This window comes from Mustela lutreola, chromosome 9, assembly GCF_030435805.1.
Source record: "Mustela lutreola isolate mMusLut2 chromosome 9, mMusLut2.pri, whole genome shotgun sequence".
Classification (NCBI taxonomy): domain Eukaryota; kingdom Metazoa; phylum Chordata; class Mammalia; order Carnivora; family Mustelidae; genus Mustela; species Mustela lutreola.
Window position 1 is genome coordinate 21,949,253 of NC_081298.1, and position 15,012 is coordinate 21,964,264.

General features: G+C 56.9%; 1 protein-coding gene across 3 annotated transcripts in view; it reads left to right on the forward strand.

Moving 5' to 3' along the window:
* The first annotated feature begins 5,514 nt into the window (after nucleotides 1–5,514).
* Nucleotides 5,515–15,012, forward strand: part of SOGA1 (suppressor of glucose, autophagy associated 1) — a 68,487-nt gene continuing 58,989 nt past the window's right edge. For 2 of the 3 annotated variants that reach the window (XM_059133290.1, XM_059133292.1), the window contains exon 1: nucleotides 5,516–6,532. In XM_059133290.1, coding sequence (XP_058989273.1) covers nucleotides 5,858–6,532 — 675 coding nt within the window. In that variant the 5' untranslated portion in view covers nucleotides 5,516–5,857. Of the gene's footprint in view, nucleotides 6,533–15,012 lie in introns of all 3 variants that reach the window. The other variant, XM_059133291.1, reaches the window with a different exon arrangement.

The following is a 15,012-nucleotide window of genomic DNA, read 5'->3' on the forward strand; positions in this document are numbered from 1 at the left end:
CCATGAAAGCTGTGTTGTCAAACCACAGAACCTCAAGTTGGAAGAGGCTTCAGCTAATCCCAGAACAAGCAGTCTCCCCTCAGGGCAGTGTCCCCTGGAGAATATGTCCACCAGCGGTCTCCCGGCCTCTGCTGGGTGGGTGGCCCCTTGTCTCAGGACGCCCACCTCATTCTCACACAGCCGAGAGGGTTCTCTTCTGCTGGGCTTTGAGTTGAGGACCTGAGTCCCTACATAGGCTGCCCAAGGCCAGGTCTCTTGGAGCAATGCCCTCTCCAGGAAGGGTGGGGTGCAGAAAAGACTTGTATTATGGGGAAAACAGGCAAGTGAAGGGCCCTGTTGCCATCCCAAACACGGCTGTTGCACTATGTGTTTAAACTGTAAATGGTCAGGGGTCACACGTTCGGCTCTCTGAGCCCTCCCGGCCCTTCTCCCCACCATATTTTCCCTAGGCTTAATACCTGACCCACTGGGCCCTTTGAGAAGCCAGTGAGATCTGCCTTGCTGTCCCATTCTTTGTGCTTGTGTCCAGGAAAATCCAGAATGTGACCTGTCAGGACCACGCATTGCCAATCATAGGCCCCCGAAAGCTCCCACGATGGGATCCTAGGCGCCAGAGTGCCAGACATCCCAGCTCTGCCTTGGAGCTTGTGTTCTCCTTTCTTCTCCAGACCACATGCCGCCTCTCTCAGAACGCCAGTATTATTGCCAGCCAACAGTCTGAATGTCCAATCAAAGGGGTGGAAAGGTTAAGTGACCCTTGGAACATCCACTCTGTGGATTATTTCTAAGTATTAAAAGTGATGTTTACGAAGAGTTTATAAATGCACGGGGAAATGTCTCTGCGCTCTGGTGAGTGGGAAGAGGCAGGACATAAAATCCTATGTGCTGGGACGCCTGGGTGGCTCAGTTGGTTGGACGACTGCCTTCGGCTCAGGTCATGATCCTGGAGTCCCGGGATCGAGTCCCGCATCGGGCTCCCAGCTCCATGGGGAGTCTGCTTCTCTCTCTGACCTTCTCCTCGTTCATGCTCTCTCTCACTGTCTCTCTCTCAAGTAAATAAATAAAATCTTTAAAAAAAAAAAAATCCTATGTGCTGCACGGTTTCAGCTATGGGAAGTATTCTTGGTTAGAGTCCTTTCGAGAAAATACTCCATGCTTTCTGGGCTGGCTGGCTTCACCTCACACGTCCTGGGAAATCTGGTTTCTGTTCTCTGAGAACTGAGGTCTTTGCGCTCCTTGGTTTCCTCACTCTTACCGGGTGACTTGATTCTCCACTGAGAAAACAGAAGCCATCGTCTGTCACCCTCTCACCCACCTGACAGAAGCCCCTGCATCTCATTCAAGTATTCCATCCTTTCTCCAGGACAATGGAGGTAAGGGCCCTGCTCTTTTCAAAAGCCAAGACCCCATCTCTCTGTCTGTCCCTCTACTCTCTCTCTCTCTCCATGTGACAGTCCCCTCCCCAAATGCCCCATTTCTCTTCTTCCTGCACTCCACCTCTATGTCCTATTCACTTGTCAGTTCACTCCCTTTAGCTTCTGTCCTCACCACCCTGGCTCCCCACCTACTCAGTGAGGACTCCCTGACTATATTATACTTAAAGCAGGTTCCCCTACTAATTCCTCTAATTTTCCACAGCCAGTGGTTTGTTTCTACCATGATTTGTACGATGAAAAGAAAAAATCTTTAGTTTAAAAAAAAAAAAAATCACCTCTTCTTTGAAGCCTTCCTGGATTTAGTCTTCCTTCTGTTTTAACCATGTTGGTCAATTTAGTGGCTTGAATGGGAGAAAATAAACTGCTTTTCCACTGGGTCACCGGCATCCTTTCTTATAATCTGATATCTAATTCTTATAATCATTTGATGCTTCATTCCTTCTTGGGTAGAGCTTCATGCAGCATACACTGTGTGCCAGAGCTGAACACTGGCCATTAGTGAAGCACAACAGACTCTGAAACTGGATGACCCTGGGTTCTAATCGGTCTCAGCTCTGCCACTTCCAAGCTGTGTGACCTTGGACACGCATTCCGGTTATTCACTGCCGCGTAACAAACTACCCCAATACCTAGCGGCTTAGAACAACAATATTTATTTTGCAGTTTGGGACAGCTCATTTCTGCTCTACTTGGCATCCGCTGGGACAGTGCCAAGGCTGGGGGCTGAATCCTCTGAAGGTCCACTTTCTCACGTGTCTGGGGGTTAGCAGGGACCAGAACCGCTGTTGTCGGCTGGAACACCTTCACCAACCTCTCCAGGAGGCCTGGGCTTCCTCCCAACACGGTGGCTGGGTTCCAAGGTGAGTGGATTAAGAGAGAAAGCACCTGAGCCCACGAGAGAGTGCTGAAGAGCATTTTTTTTTAAAGATTTTTATTTATTTATTTGACAGACAGAGATCACAAGTAAATAGAGAGGCAGAGAGAGAGGAAGGGAAGCAGGCTCCCTGCTGAGCAGAGAGCCTGATGTGGGGCTTGATCCCAGGACCCTGAGATCATGACCTGAGCCGAAGGCAGAGGCTTAACCCACTGAGCCACCCAGGCGCCCCTGAAGAGCTTTTTATGAGCTAGCCTTGGAAGTCACAGCATCACTTGCCACTGTCTGTTGGTGGAGGCAGTCACAAGGCCTACTGAGGTTCAAAGGGAAGGGATATAGATCCTGTCCCTCAATGGGAAAAGTGTCAATACCACACTCTAAAAAGAATGATTGGGATGAGCTGTGTATTGTTGTACCTTTCTTTGGAAAATAGTCAAGTACAAGGGGCTCCTAAGCTTGGGCATCTGGGTGGCCCTGTTGGTGAAGCATCTGCCTGGGACTGAGCCCCGCATCAGTCGCCCTGCTCAGCGGAGAGCCTGCTTCTCCTTCTCCTGATGTTCCCCCTGCTTGTGTGTGTGCGTACTCGCTCTCTGTCAATAAATAAATTAAACTAAAGAAAAGAAAAGAAAGAAGCTCCTAACATTCCCGAGTTCCTCTGCTGAAGGGTTGAGCTCAGAGCCTAGCCTAAGTGAGTGCCCAAGGGTCGGGAAGCTGCAGACAGCCTCCCTGTCTGTGTGTAAGCAATTCTAAACTCCCAGCAAGTCTCATTCCTTCTGTAGTTTCCCTGGTCTGAACTGAGCCTGAGTCTAGACACCCCCTGCCTAGGCGCCCCCACCCCCAACCTTGAACTCCACCCCACCAGGGTCTTGCTGCCCTCCTGGGGCTATACTGTAGATTCATGGCTCCCCAAACCCAAAGACCCTCAGAGCAGGAAGAGCCCTCGGATTCCCCCCACTCTGGGCCATGACTGTTGGGACCCAGGCAAAATGTACGGTAAAGCCAGGACTCAACGCCCAGGACCAAGTGGGAAGATTGAAGTCACTGTACTCTCAGGACCACCAGTGTGGCCATGGGTTTGTTAGGAATGGCTGAGCTGGCCAGGACTAGCATGTCCCCTGCCTGGATTAATACCATCCAGCCTCTCCAAGCCCACATTCTTGGAGAGGAAAAACCGAAACACAGAGAAGGCAAACCATTTCTGAGAACTCACTAGAATTCTCTGTACCAGTCTACAAGAAATGGGGACATCAGAGCTAGGAGTCTGTCATCTGCTACATCAGACTAAATCAGGTGGGGACTCGGGGGCACAGGAGGTGAGAAGTCTTGCTCTGGCCCTTGCCCCCATGCCACACAACCCTACTTCATTTTTTAAAAAAGATTTTATTCATTTATTTGATAGAGAAATCACAAGCAGGCAGAGCAGTAGGCAGAGAGAGGGGGAAGCAGACTCCCCGCTGAGCAGAGAGCCCGATGATGCGTTACTAGATCCCAGAACCCTGGGATCATGACCTGAGCCGAAAGCAGAGGCTTAACCCACTGAGCCACCCAGGTGCCCCAACTCTACCTCATTTGTAGCGAATCTGCGGTGGCCCATCTCCTTCCTATACTGGATGCTTCACGAGGTCAGGAAGGCACAGTGACAAGTCCACTCATTGTTCTATCTGGTGCCTCTGGACTAGGCACCAGGATGGTTGGGGGAACAGGGGAGCTGTGCTATGCCAGGATGGGGTCTGAATGCCGGGAAAGAAGGCTTTGCGGAGAACTTGCTAAGTGGCCCTGCTCCACAGGGCTCTGTGGGGGCGCCTGGAGGAAAATTCTGAGGGTGGAGGGGCACTCACACCTGAGTGGACACCTGGACACACCTAGATCAGGACGAAGCCATGTCTCAGGTGAGAAGGCACACCCCAGGATTCTCTGCTGCGAGAGAGGTGGGAAAGACATGAAGAAGCAGACCTGGTGTCAACCGACTGTCAAGGGCAGGAAGAAGAGAAGAAATAGGACTTGGGGGGGGGGGAGAAAAGGGTCCGGTGGATGAAAAGGGGCGGGGTAAGAACGGGGCGGGGTAGGGGAGAGAAGCAGGTGCAGAAGAGTAAACATCACCCTGCAGCCCTCCCCAGGGGGCAACGTGGTGCCACCCTGAGGATGGGTGCCCACCCATGGGGCAGCCAAAGGACTTAAAACCGGCTCTGTATGGCGGTGGCTAGGTGACGGGGAGGAGAGCAGCAGCAGGGAGCGGGGGAGGGGACGGAGGAGGGGAAGGTGTGACAGACACGCGAAAATCCACAGCAGAGCCAGAAGCACAGCCCTGCAAGGAGAGAACGGAAACCCACCAGAGCCAGGGCTCTGGGCAGTCTGGGGTTGCTCGGGGGACGGAACGTGTGGGGATCAGGACAATTGTCTTTAGTCTGCGCCAGCCCCCTCCGGGGGTCAGAATCTACTCCCAAAGCATCGCCGGTCTGACATCTCATAGTGGACCACCCCCATTTAACTATGCAGAGCCTGAAACCGGGTTGGGGTTGGAGGGAGTATGCCTGAGATCCCAGCCCGCCGAGGTGTGCAGACCTGGGCATGCACTTAGGGCTTCACGGTCCCTACGCCTGTGAGAGGGAGGCTGAGCTAGCTGAGCCAGAGAGGACGCCCTGGTGGTGTGAGGTTTGGGCTCCATCCCCGCTCGGCCATTGACTTTGGGCTAATCGCTTACCTTCCCTCGGCTTCAGTTTATGCATCTGTACTATGGGATAATTGTCTTGCTTTGCAAGGTTAAGGGGGGCGGAGTTTGCGCACGCTCCGCACGGCCGCGAGGGGCGAGGCACCGGCGGTGTATATGGATGCTGGCTCCTGCGATCTGAGGTCGGCTCGGCCTCTGCCTCCGAGTCCCCTCGCTCGCCGCTCCCGCGGCCCCTGCCCGGACCCTGGGCGGAGGGGAGCGTCGGCTGGGTGCGTTCCGCTGGCGGGCAGGGGAGGGGGCGGCGGCGGAGCGGAGCAGGAGAGAGCCGGGGCCGCGGCAGCCCCGGCCTGCCTGACCCTCGAGGGGGTCGCTGTTGCCTCGCAGATCCCTCCCTCGCTCGCCGCCTGTGTCCCTCCCTACCGCTCCCGCCGCGTCCGCCTTTTGTTCGCGGAGCCGCGCGCCCCCGAGCCGAGGCGGCGGGGCGGGGAGCTGGCGGGGCTGCGCGGGGGGCGGGCCGCGCCGGGCGGAGCCGGGGCCCGGGCCGCAGTCGGACTCGGAGCCCGGGGGAGCGACCGGCGCGCAGGCAGTCGAGGCCCGGGCGCGCTCCGGGGGCGCGGCGAGGCCGAAGGGGCGGGCGCCGGGCGGAGCCGCAGCCGCAGCCGGGGCGCCTGGAGGCGGTCGGGCCGCTCTCTCCGAGCCCAGGGCAGCGGAGAGCCTGTGCGGCAGGGGTCCGGGCCGGAGCGCAGTCCCGCGGCTGAGGTGGGCCGAGAGGAGCAGCCGCCGGAGCGGCCGGAGCGGCGCCGGGACCCTCCCCAGGGGCGCGGAGGCCGGGCGGGCCCGGGCCATGCGCACCGCTCGCTGAGGCCGAGGGAGGCCGCGATGGAGGTGCCGGCGGGGGAGCCCCCAGCCCGGGGCTGCGGTCCCCCGCCCGTGCCCGCCCCGGAGAGGAAGAAGAGCCACCGCGCGCCGTCGCCGGCCCGGCCCAAGGACGTGGCCGGCTGGTCTCTGGCCAAGGGCCGCCGCGGCCCAGGCCCGGGCGCCGCAGCCGCCTGCAGCGCCGCGTCCTCCGCGCGGCCGGACAAGAAGGGGCGCGCGGTGGCGCCCGGGGCGCGGAGCGCGGGGACGCGGGTGGCTGGGGTCCGCACCGGGGTTCGTGCCAAGGGCCGCCCGCGCCCCGGCACCGGGCCGCGACCGCCGCCCCCACCGCCCAGCCTCACCGACAGCAGCTCTGAGGTGTCGGACTGCGCGTCGGAGGAGGCCCGCTTGCTGGGCCTGGAGCTGGCGCTGAGCAGCGACGCCGAATCGGCGGCCGGGGGTCCGGCGGGGGCCCGCACGGGGCAGCCTCCCCAGCCCGCGCCGCCCGCACAGCAGCCCCCGAGGCCGCCCGCCTCCCCCGATGAGCCGTCGGTGGCCGCGTCGTCGGTGGGTAGCAGCCGCCTGCCCCTCAGTGCCTCACTCGCCTTCTCCGACCTCACCGAGGAGATGCTGGACTGCGGGCCCGGAGGCTTCGTGCGAGAGCTGGAGGAGCTGCGCTCGGAGAACGACTATCTCAAGGTGGGGGCGCCGATGGGGCAGCGGGAGGCCGTGGGAGACACGGGTTGTGGTGGCCCCAGGGGCCTGAGGCACTAGCCGGCTCACGGCGCGACGGAACGAGCTGGGAAAGGGGGCCTTAATCCTCGGGGACCACCCTGAGGGCGACGTAGAGCTCCCACACATCCTGCCTCCCTTTTTATTTGGGAAACCGTCCCCTTGAAGAGGAACCCAGTTGAGGAGACGGGCCAGAGGGCCCTGATTTTGGAGGGAGGGAGTCTGGAGAAAACCGCTTTGGAAGATGCCTAGCTGCATTACTTGGGATGGGGTGGAGGGAGTCAGTGAGGGTCTGGAGCCTGTCCTTCAGCTTCTTAGAAGCCCCCCCCTCGCCCCCTGCTAGGGGCCAGGCCTTTGGTGGCTCTCTTTTTGGGGGACAGTATTGGGGTGCACTTGTGCCACAGGGAAACCTGTGGCTGTCCCCTGCCAAGGAGAGGCTGGAACACTGTGCTGAGTCTTCACCCAGAGCTTTCCTTGGTGCAGGCCTGTCCCCGCCTGTCTTTCAGGGCGGGTCCTGTTTGAAAGCATGACATCTGGGAACATCCCCTTGGCTAGCGTCCGACTTCCGCCCAGTGTAACGGTCCCACAGCGTGGAAGGATGATGTCGTGGGAGAACTGGTTCAGGGGCCGCTTCCTAAATCCCAGGATGTTGTCTTCTGTTCTCTTCTGCCCTGTGCACACAGCAGTCCCACCGGTGTCCCGTGGCCCAGGGACCTTGTCCTTCCCGTGCTCCTGGTGAGAGGAGGGAACCTGTCTGTCTGAAAGGGGCATTCCTTCTGGGCATCTTGGGGACCTGAGACCTTCTCTGGAGAGCAGACCCGTCTTGCCTTCATCCTCAAGGGGGGAATGAGCACCTATTGGGGACTGGCCAGTCTCTGCCTGCTCACTGCCTGGTCCCCAGCTACTCCACAGGCAGCCCAGTGCTCACGTACTGGCCGTGGCTGGAGAGACTGAAAGCTTCATGGGCTCTCCTAGCACTGGCTGGACATGGTTTTGGAAAAGGCCGCAGTGCTACCTGCCACTTTTGTCCGTTGATGCCCTGGCACAGCACCCCAGAGTACCCTGGCTGAGAGCCCCAGAATTAATACCCTTCTGCTGATTGATGTCTGCCTGCCGGCACTTAGCTTTGCACTGTGGCTCTTCTGGCCAAGTAGGTTTCCCTCTCGTGAGACTTTTAGGGTCTTGCTCAACTGTGTCTCTCCCTCCCGATTTCCCCCCAGAATCTCCTCTCCAGCATGCGCTCGGGAAATGCTTGTACAATAAAAAGACAGAGTTTGAATCAGCATAATCCACCCCTTCAGCCTCTGATCTTACCCCAAGCTAGGTCTCAGCTTCCTCATCTGTTAAATGGCTGGGTGGGTCTTCCCAAAGGCCCCATTCACGGCTGACAATTGAAGGCTCAGTCAGGGCTCACAGTCTTCAGAAGCCCTGGGTGAGGAGAGGCCCTGTGGGGGGTGGGTGGGAGGACAGAGACAAGCCAGAAAGAGGCCTGGCCCTGCCGTCTTAGTGCCCTGACTGCTTCTGGCCCTGGCTGCCGGAGCTGCTCTGAACTTAGACCTCCTGGACCACGTTCTTCATCCTGGCAAGGGAGGTGGGCCCTGGAGCTTTGCTTCAAGGTCTCCTCCTGCACCAACCCTTGTGGGCTCCTGTCCATTCCATGAAGTCATTGGGCAGAGCTTTGGAGCCCACCTGGGCCAGTGGTGACTGTTAAGATGGATGGTAGTCCCCAAAGGCTGGGGGTTGAGCCCAAGGTCTCCAGGGACCGAGGCCTGGCTGTTCATCTCCCCCTGCCTGGGCTGGGGCTGAACCACATTTCTGCTTCACGGGCAAGTCTCAGGAGGCCACGAGGGGATTTGGGGTCTAGCTTCCTGGCTGTGTGGTCTTGGACAAGCGACTTACTGTCTCCAGACCTCAGTTTCCTCATTGTAAAAAGGTCCATCATGCTTCTTTCAACCTTAAGGGTTAAAGGAGATGGTGTGTGTAAGCACCACTAAGAGTGCCTGGCGTGGAGTGAGCCTCACATGAGAGTGGTTGTGATCACGGCTGCTCTCCAGTGGGAGGGGACACATTTCCTCAGGCACCCGTCATATTCTTTGTGGGTTCTCTGGGCGGCAGAATAGCCTCCTCCCGACCCGAAGCGGGCCTGACTCTTCTGGCCTCTCATTCATTCTTTCCCTATTTATTTAGCGCCAAGTGTGTACGGGGCCCTAGTGCAGATCGGAGATACAGCCGTGGACAGGGATGACGTGTCTACACATTCACGGAGCTCTGGGTCTAGTAGGGGAGACTGGGATTTGACAATAGCAGTACAGTAAATCACAGCACAGATCAGGATAAGAGCGAAGAACGACAGCGTGTGCGGAGAGAGCACGCAGGTGGGGCTGGGGAGGCCACGGCCTGGAGGATGACATGCAGCCAGCCCATTACAAGCTGGACTAAGAACATTCCAGAGGCTGAGGGAAGGGGGAAAAAGCGTGTTGATTTTGAAGGACAGCGTGGAGATTGGAGAGAGAAAGGAGGTTGGATGGAGAGGTGAGCCGGGCCAGACCATGTGGTTCTTGCTGTGTGCACTTGGGTCGGTCCCTGAACTTGTCTAGAGCTTTGTTTGACACGGCCACCACATCTCATAGAGGTGAGGTGAAAGTCTAGAGGCTGGGGATGTGGACCTCAAGGATAGGGGCTGTTACAGGAGGTGTTTTGTTCATTGTCCCGATGGGTAAACAGTGGCCAGAGAAAGGAAGGGACTTGCCTGGGTTCCTGAGCCGGATCTCCCGACAGCCAGGGCTTTACAGTCTATTTTTTTTTTTTTTAAGATTTTTTATTTAATTATTTGACAGAGATCATGAGTAGGCAGAGAGGCCGGCAGAGACTGAGAGGGAAGCAGGCTCCCTGCTGAGCAGAGAGCCCGATGTGGGCCTGGGATCATGACCTGAGCCAAAGGCAGAGGCTTTAACCCACTGAGCCACCCAGGTGCCCCAAGAGTGCATTACACTCTTGACGTATTTTCTGCCCCTCTGGGCCTCTTTGCTTCCCAGATGCAGATACTGAGTTACCAGGAGAAGGACTCCAGATCCTCAGTATGTCCCCTGTAGGTTTTGTGCCTCCTGGGTTGAGTCTCAAGTCCGGTGGGGCCCTGCTTGGGCTCACCTCCCAGGCGCGGGGGCCCTGGAACTGTCAGCTGGGGAAGGAAGGCCTCACGGGCGGCCGTGGCAGATCTCCTGTTGCATGAGGCCTGCCCAGGGGCCCAAGTGGGGAAGGAGTGAATGGGGCAGCTGCCTCCCAGTCAGAGAGAGGAATTGCTACAGAGAAGGGAGTGAGCTCGCTGTCACTTGAGCTGTTCAAACTAAGACTGGATGACCTTGCATGTTTGGACGGAGACCTGGGGTGTGTGGAAAGCAGCTTGTAAACTGTACAAAATGTTGTGGTTGTGATTAGAAGGAACATTCAGGGGGAGATTTATTTGGTGGCTACAGCCGAGCTGCCCAACCTCAGCATCCCTTCCGACCAAGGAAGCCTGGAGATGATGAACTTTTGAGGTTCCAGGATTCGAAGATGTAGCTTTAGCTGCAGAGCAGACACGTCGACTGCATTGGACCTTCAAAGCCCTGGTGGCCTGAGCTCTTCCAGGTCCCTATCACTGCTAACCATTACGTGTCATGTGGTGAGAACATGCGGGAAACCCATCAGAGTGTGGATGAAAGAATCTGAAAGTTGGGGCCCAAAGACCCGACTTTGACACCCGACTCTCCATTTACTGTGTGGCCGTGAGCAAGTCACTTGGCCTCTCTGAGCTCCTTTTTTCCTTTTCTTCTTTAATGAAGATGATGGAACCTACCCGGGCAGCTTTATAAGATTGTTTTCAGGAATCCGGGAGGTATGAATAGACAAGAGAACATTCTAGAAACAGTGACATCCACATCTCTTGGGGGAATTGTTGTCATTGTCAGCCCATGAACATATAGGATGTCTGTGTCTTCATTCTTGGGGAAGCGGGGAGAAGCCAGGAAGGTGAATCCCTGCAGCTCTGAGATGGCAATAAATCAGGAGCTGCTTCAGGGAGGACAGGAAGGTGTGATCAGATTCCGTGCTGGGTTGCCTCCCCCCCAAACTCCCCCCTACCCCCTGCCTCCTCGGAGTTTCTAGGTGTGAGTGTTTGAAGTACAGCTGTCAGCCCAGGAGGGCCCAGAGGAAGCATCTAATCCATGCCCCATTCTCACTTACAGTAGGGTAAATGGAGGCCCCAGGTCAAGCCAGGATTCCAGATCTCTGCATCCCGTTCTTTCTGCTGCATGAGTGGAGCCATGAGCTTTGTACTGATAACAGTGCATCTCACCTGGGACACAGCTTGCTGAAAGGAATCCTGTTGTGTGGTGGGCTCTAGGCTAAGACTTGTCGGGAACAAGTGAGGGGAATGAATCCTGGGACCTGAGGCTGGGGCCTGCAGGTGGGGGAGAGGGACGTGTGCATGCATGCCTGGATGTGAGTGTACCCTGCACTGGTGCAGCACGTGATTGGATGAAGGGAATCTGAGGTCCTGGAGGAAATGATGGGGCTTTGGATCCAGCCTGAAGGGTTAGTTAATGGTTAGGCTGGAGCCCAGGGTGCTGGAATGGGAGAGCCAGCCTGGGGACCCCCAGACCACTGATCTCTGGACTTAGGTGGCTCTGGGCTTCTGAACGCTGTCCCCCATGGATCACTCCCAATGCCTCAGGCTCTGGGTTAAGTAAGCCCTTACTCCTCACGGCAACACGTGCCGAGGGTTCTGACATCAGATCTGTTGGGCAGATGAAGAAACCAAGAGGCTATATGACATACCCACGATTGCACGGCTGATGTACTTGGGAACCACTCTGGAAAACCCTAGGGAGCTCCGCTTGCCTCCTGACTCTCTCACCCTCTCCCATGCAGGAGGCAACCTGGGCCTCTGACTTTCACAGGGCAGGGTTCTTGCGTGGATTTGCTGGTTACATGCTGTGTGACGTCGGATAAGAGGCTCTGCCTCTCTGAGCCTCTGTTTCTTCTATAAAGTGGGAGATAAGCATGCCTCCCTCAGGGTCATACCCTTTCTGCTGGGATGCACTGTAAACGTGAGTGCCTGTCCCTGTGTCCCTTTCCCTTACCTGCTTCTTCAGGCATTCATTCACTCAACCCATATTCATTCATTCATTTATTCCTTCTTCATTTATTCACTCAACCCATCCCCCCCACCATATTTTCTGAGAGCCTCCTGGCTACCAGGCTGAGGGCCAGATGTCTGGTCCAGGAGCAAGTTGTGAAGTGCTTCTCAGCTCCCAGAGTGTGTCACTGGGTGGGGGCAGGGGTGGTCGTTATGGTCAGCAGAGCCCTGTCCAGTCCCTGCCTGGAATCCCAGCCCTCCCTGCGGTAGCTGAGAGGCAGCCTGGGAGAAGCTGCTCTGAGAACTGGGTCTTTAAGAATCCTCAGCGGTCTGCCTATGTTGGGGGGAGGAGGGCAGCTCCAGCCAGACGGAAAATGTGAGGCGGCTGCCGGGAGGCCTGGGGGGACCTCGGAGCTCCCAGGGCTCCCAGCATGCCTCGCAGAGGGGCTGGGCCGATGTCCCTGGGCTTGCTCGCTCTCGCACACACAAACATATGTATTCAGAGCTCTAGCTCAGAGACCCACAGCCCTTCACACATGCGTCCCATAGACATCCAGTGACACACATGTGTTGTTGGCTTCCAGAAGCATACCTCAAGATCTAGTAGACGGGATACACCCACCAAAGGACATAAACCCGTGCAGATACCAAATCTGTCTCCTCACACCCACACACTAGGAGGCACAGCAGACACACCATCTAGGAGACCCCTGGCTCGGAAATACACACACACGCACACACACACACGCATCTTACATACCTAGGCACACTTGGCTGTGTCCCAGACGGACACACAGCTTGAAGACACCCTCAGACGTCTCGGAAGTACACATACATATGCAGGCACACACACAAACCCACGCAGCCTCATTACGCTCAGGCGCTGGCATCCACGGAAATCCACAGATCCGCCGCTGCCAGGCGGGCCCAGACACAAGCTTGTCACCCGGATACTCGCCCTGTTTCTTCCACAAAGAGAGCAGTGGAGGCCCTAGCACGCTTACCTGGGGCTCACACACACGCCCAGGAGACACACAGGCACAAGACACACAGCTACGGATACATAAGCAGGGACATGAGCAGAGAGCACGCTTTCATCAGGCCTGCGGCATTTGCCAAAGGAAACCAGAGACCCACGAACCGGGATCCCCAGACACACGCATGCACGCACACACATATGCAGAGAGGCTGTGACATTTCATCCACACGGAAACACAGGAAATCTTGGTCCCTGTCCTCTGGAGCAAATGTGTACAAGCTCAGTATTCCACAAGGCTGCTGGGAGGAGTGAGGAGTATGGCAGGGGCTTGACAATGTGTAACCTTCTGGTCTGGCAGGTCACGAAGTCAGGAGAAGCTGCACCAAAGACCCGCAGGCCCCTGATGCCCTGCACTTGGGCCTGGGCCCAGTGGGCTGAAAGAAATGGAGCAATTGTCAGGCCTGCCCACAGGAGAAGCAGGGCCAGGGCAACTCCCTTCTAATCTCCTTGGAATTTCCGGCTTGCCCTTCTCTCCCTCCTCTTCCCCTCTCCCTTTGCTGGGGAGTGTGGAGGGCCACGCTGCTCCCATCTATGAAGGGTGCCCATTCTTGTCTGGGAAACAATGAAGGAGGCCAGAATAGAGGAGGTTGGAGGAGATGTGGGCACGCAGAAGATGAGGGACCTGGAGGACTTCCTGGAGGAGGAGGCATTAGAGCTATGGAGTTAGCTTGAGTGGCTGCCTCAGTGCCCAGCTGCTGGAATGGTGTTGGGCACATCATACCGACTCAGTCATGTGATTGGATGAAAGCCTGTAGACCTACAGGCTTAAAACAGAAGAGCTGGAGGGAATAGTGGGTACAGGCTGTGGTGAGGGAGAGGCTGGAAAGGGGGTTGGGCCCATTTGGGAAGGGCATTGAATGCCAAGCTGAGGCACTGTGAACACCTTGCTGGGAGGGGGCCATACAGCAAGGCTAGGAGCTGACCACCCCTTAGTGTGTATCTGTAGGGCCAGGCACAAGGCACAGGACCCCAGGGTGTCAGGGAAGGAAGGCTCTGTGGTCTTCTGGACAAATTCCTTCTTTGGGGTCAGGTTTAAGGACAAACTTTGCTTTGTTACCTCCTCCCTGTGCATTATCTCCATTTGAAAAATCCCATCATCAAGCCTCAGTCTTTCTGTCTGTAAAATGGGAATCTAATCCCTTTTATCAGGGCACTTGGGAGGATCAGCATTCAGGTATGTGGCATATCCAGTAGCATCCTGGGCACAGAGGAAGGGAAGGAGCCCCACATCCTGTGTCGCCTCTGGGGGAGAGGGAGTTCCCCGGGGGAGGGCCTCGGCTAAGCTCCAGGCAGGGCCTTGGTCAGCAGCTAAGGTTATTACTAAGGTCATTCCCCTCTTAGTCCATGCACATGACCTCATCTGCGGTCATATTCTCTGCCTGCTGGTGCCAGAAGGAACTTGGAGCTGGGGTAGGGAAAGAGCTAGAGACTCCAGGGTGTTCTGGGACAGGCTGACCCTGGCCTTCCCTAGAGGCCCCAGGTCAGCACGGTTTCTGTATTCTGAGCAGGTAACACTGGCCTCCCTGAGGAATTGCAGGAAGTCAGACAAGGTGGGAGTAGCAGCCCAGCCTTGCCCTTCTCCGGGTCCACGGTGCTTAGAGCCAAGCTGTCCGAGGCTTGAGTCCTGGCTCTGCCTTTTCCTCTGTGAGCCTCCGCCTTTAGGAGATTGTCTTCTGTCTGTTAATGGGGGATGCTGACAGTGCTCGGCCCTCTCAGAGTTGCTGTGAGCATTAAATAGGCAGAAGCACGTAGGTAAGGATTAGTGGGGGCCTTGCTCAGTGCAGGGGCTCAGCAGCTGTCCCCCCTCCTCCCTTATTGGCAGGCTCAGGTCTGAGTGCCTGTGAGCCCTGGGTCCCTGACGGCCGACGTTGTGCCTGGATCCAGGTGTGAGTCTTGGCATGGAGCAAGGGCCCGGGAGGTGTGCGTGGAGCTGAATTGCATCGTGGGGATCCCCGAACACAATTCCCGGTGCATTCCCCCATTCCCTCCCACCACTCTCAGTCTCCAAATGGCCAGTGCTACAGACACTGTAATCTGGGGATACCCCTTTGCTGGGAGAGGGCACCCCTGGGGTCTCTCATGCTAAGACCTGGGTGAATCATCTCCTGTTGCCTGGGCCACAGAGAGCAGCACAGGCTCCAGTGGAAAATAGTCTGGGATCCCACAGCCAGGCCGGCCCGGCAAAGCAGCTTTATGCTGGTTTGGCTCAGATCTGCTCGGGATCTTCTGGGTCAATTGCATCAGCCTCTCTCCTCCTTGGCCTTGGCCAAGTGCCTGGGCAGCCTGTGTGGT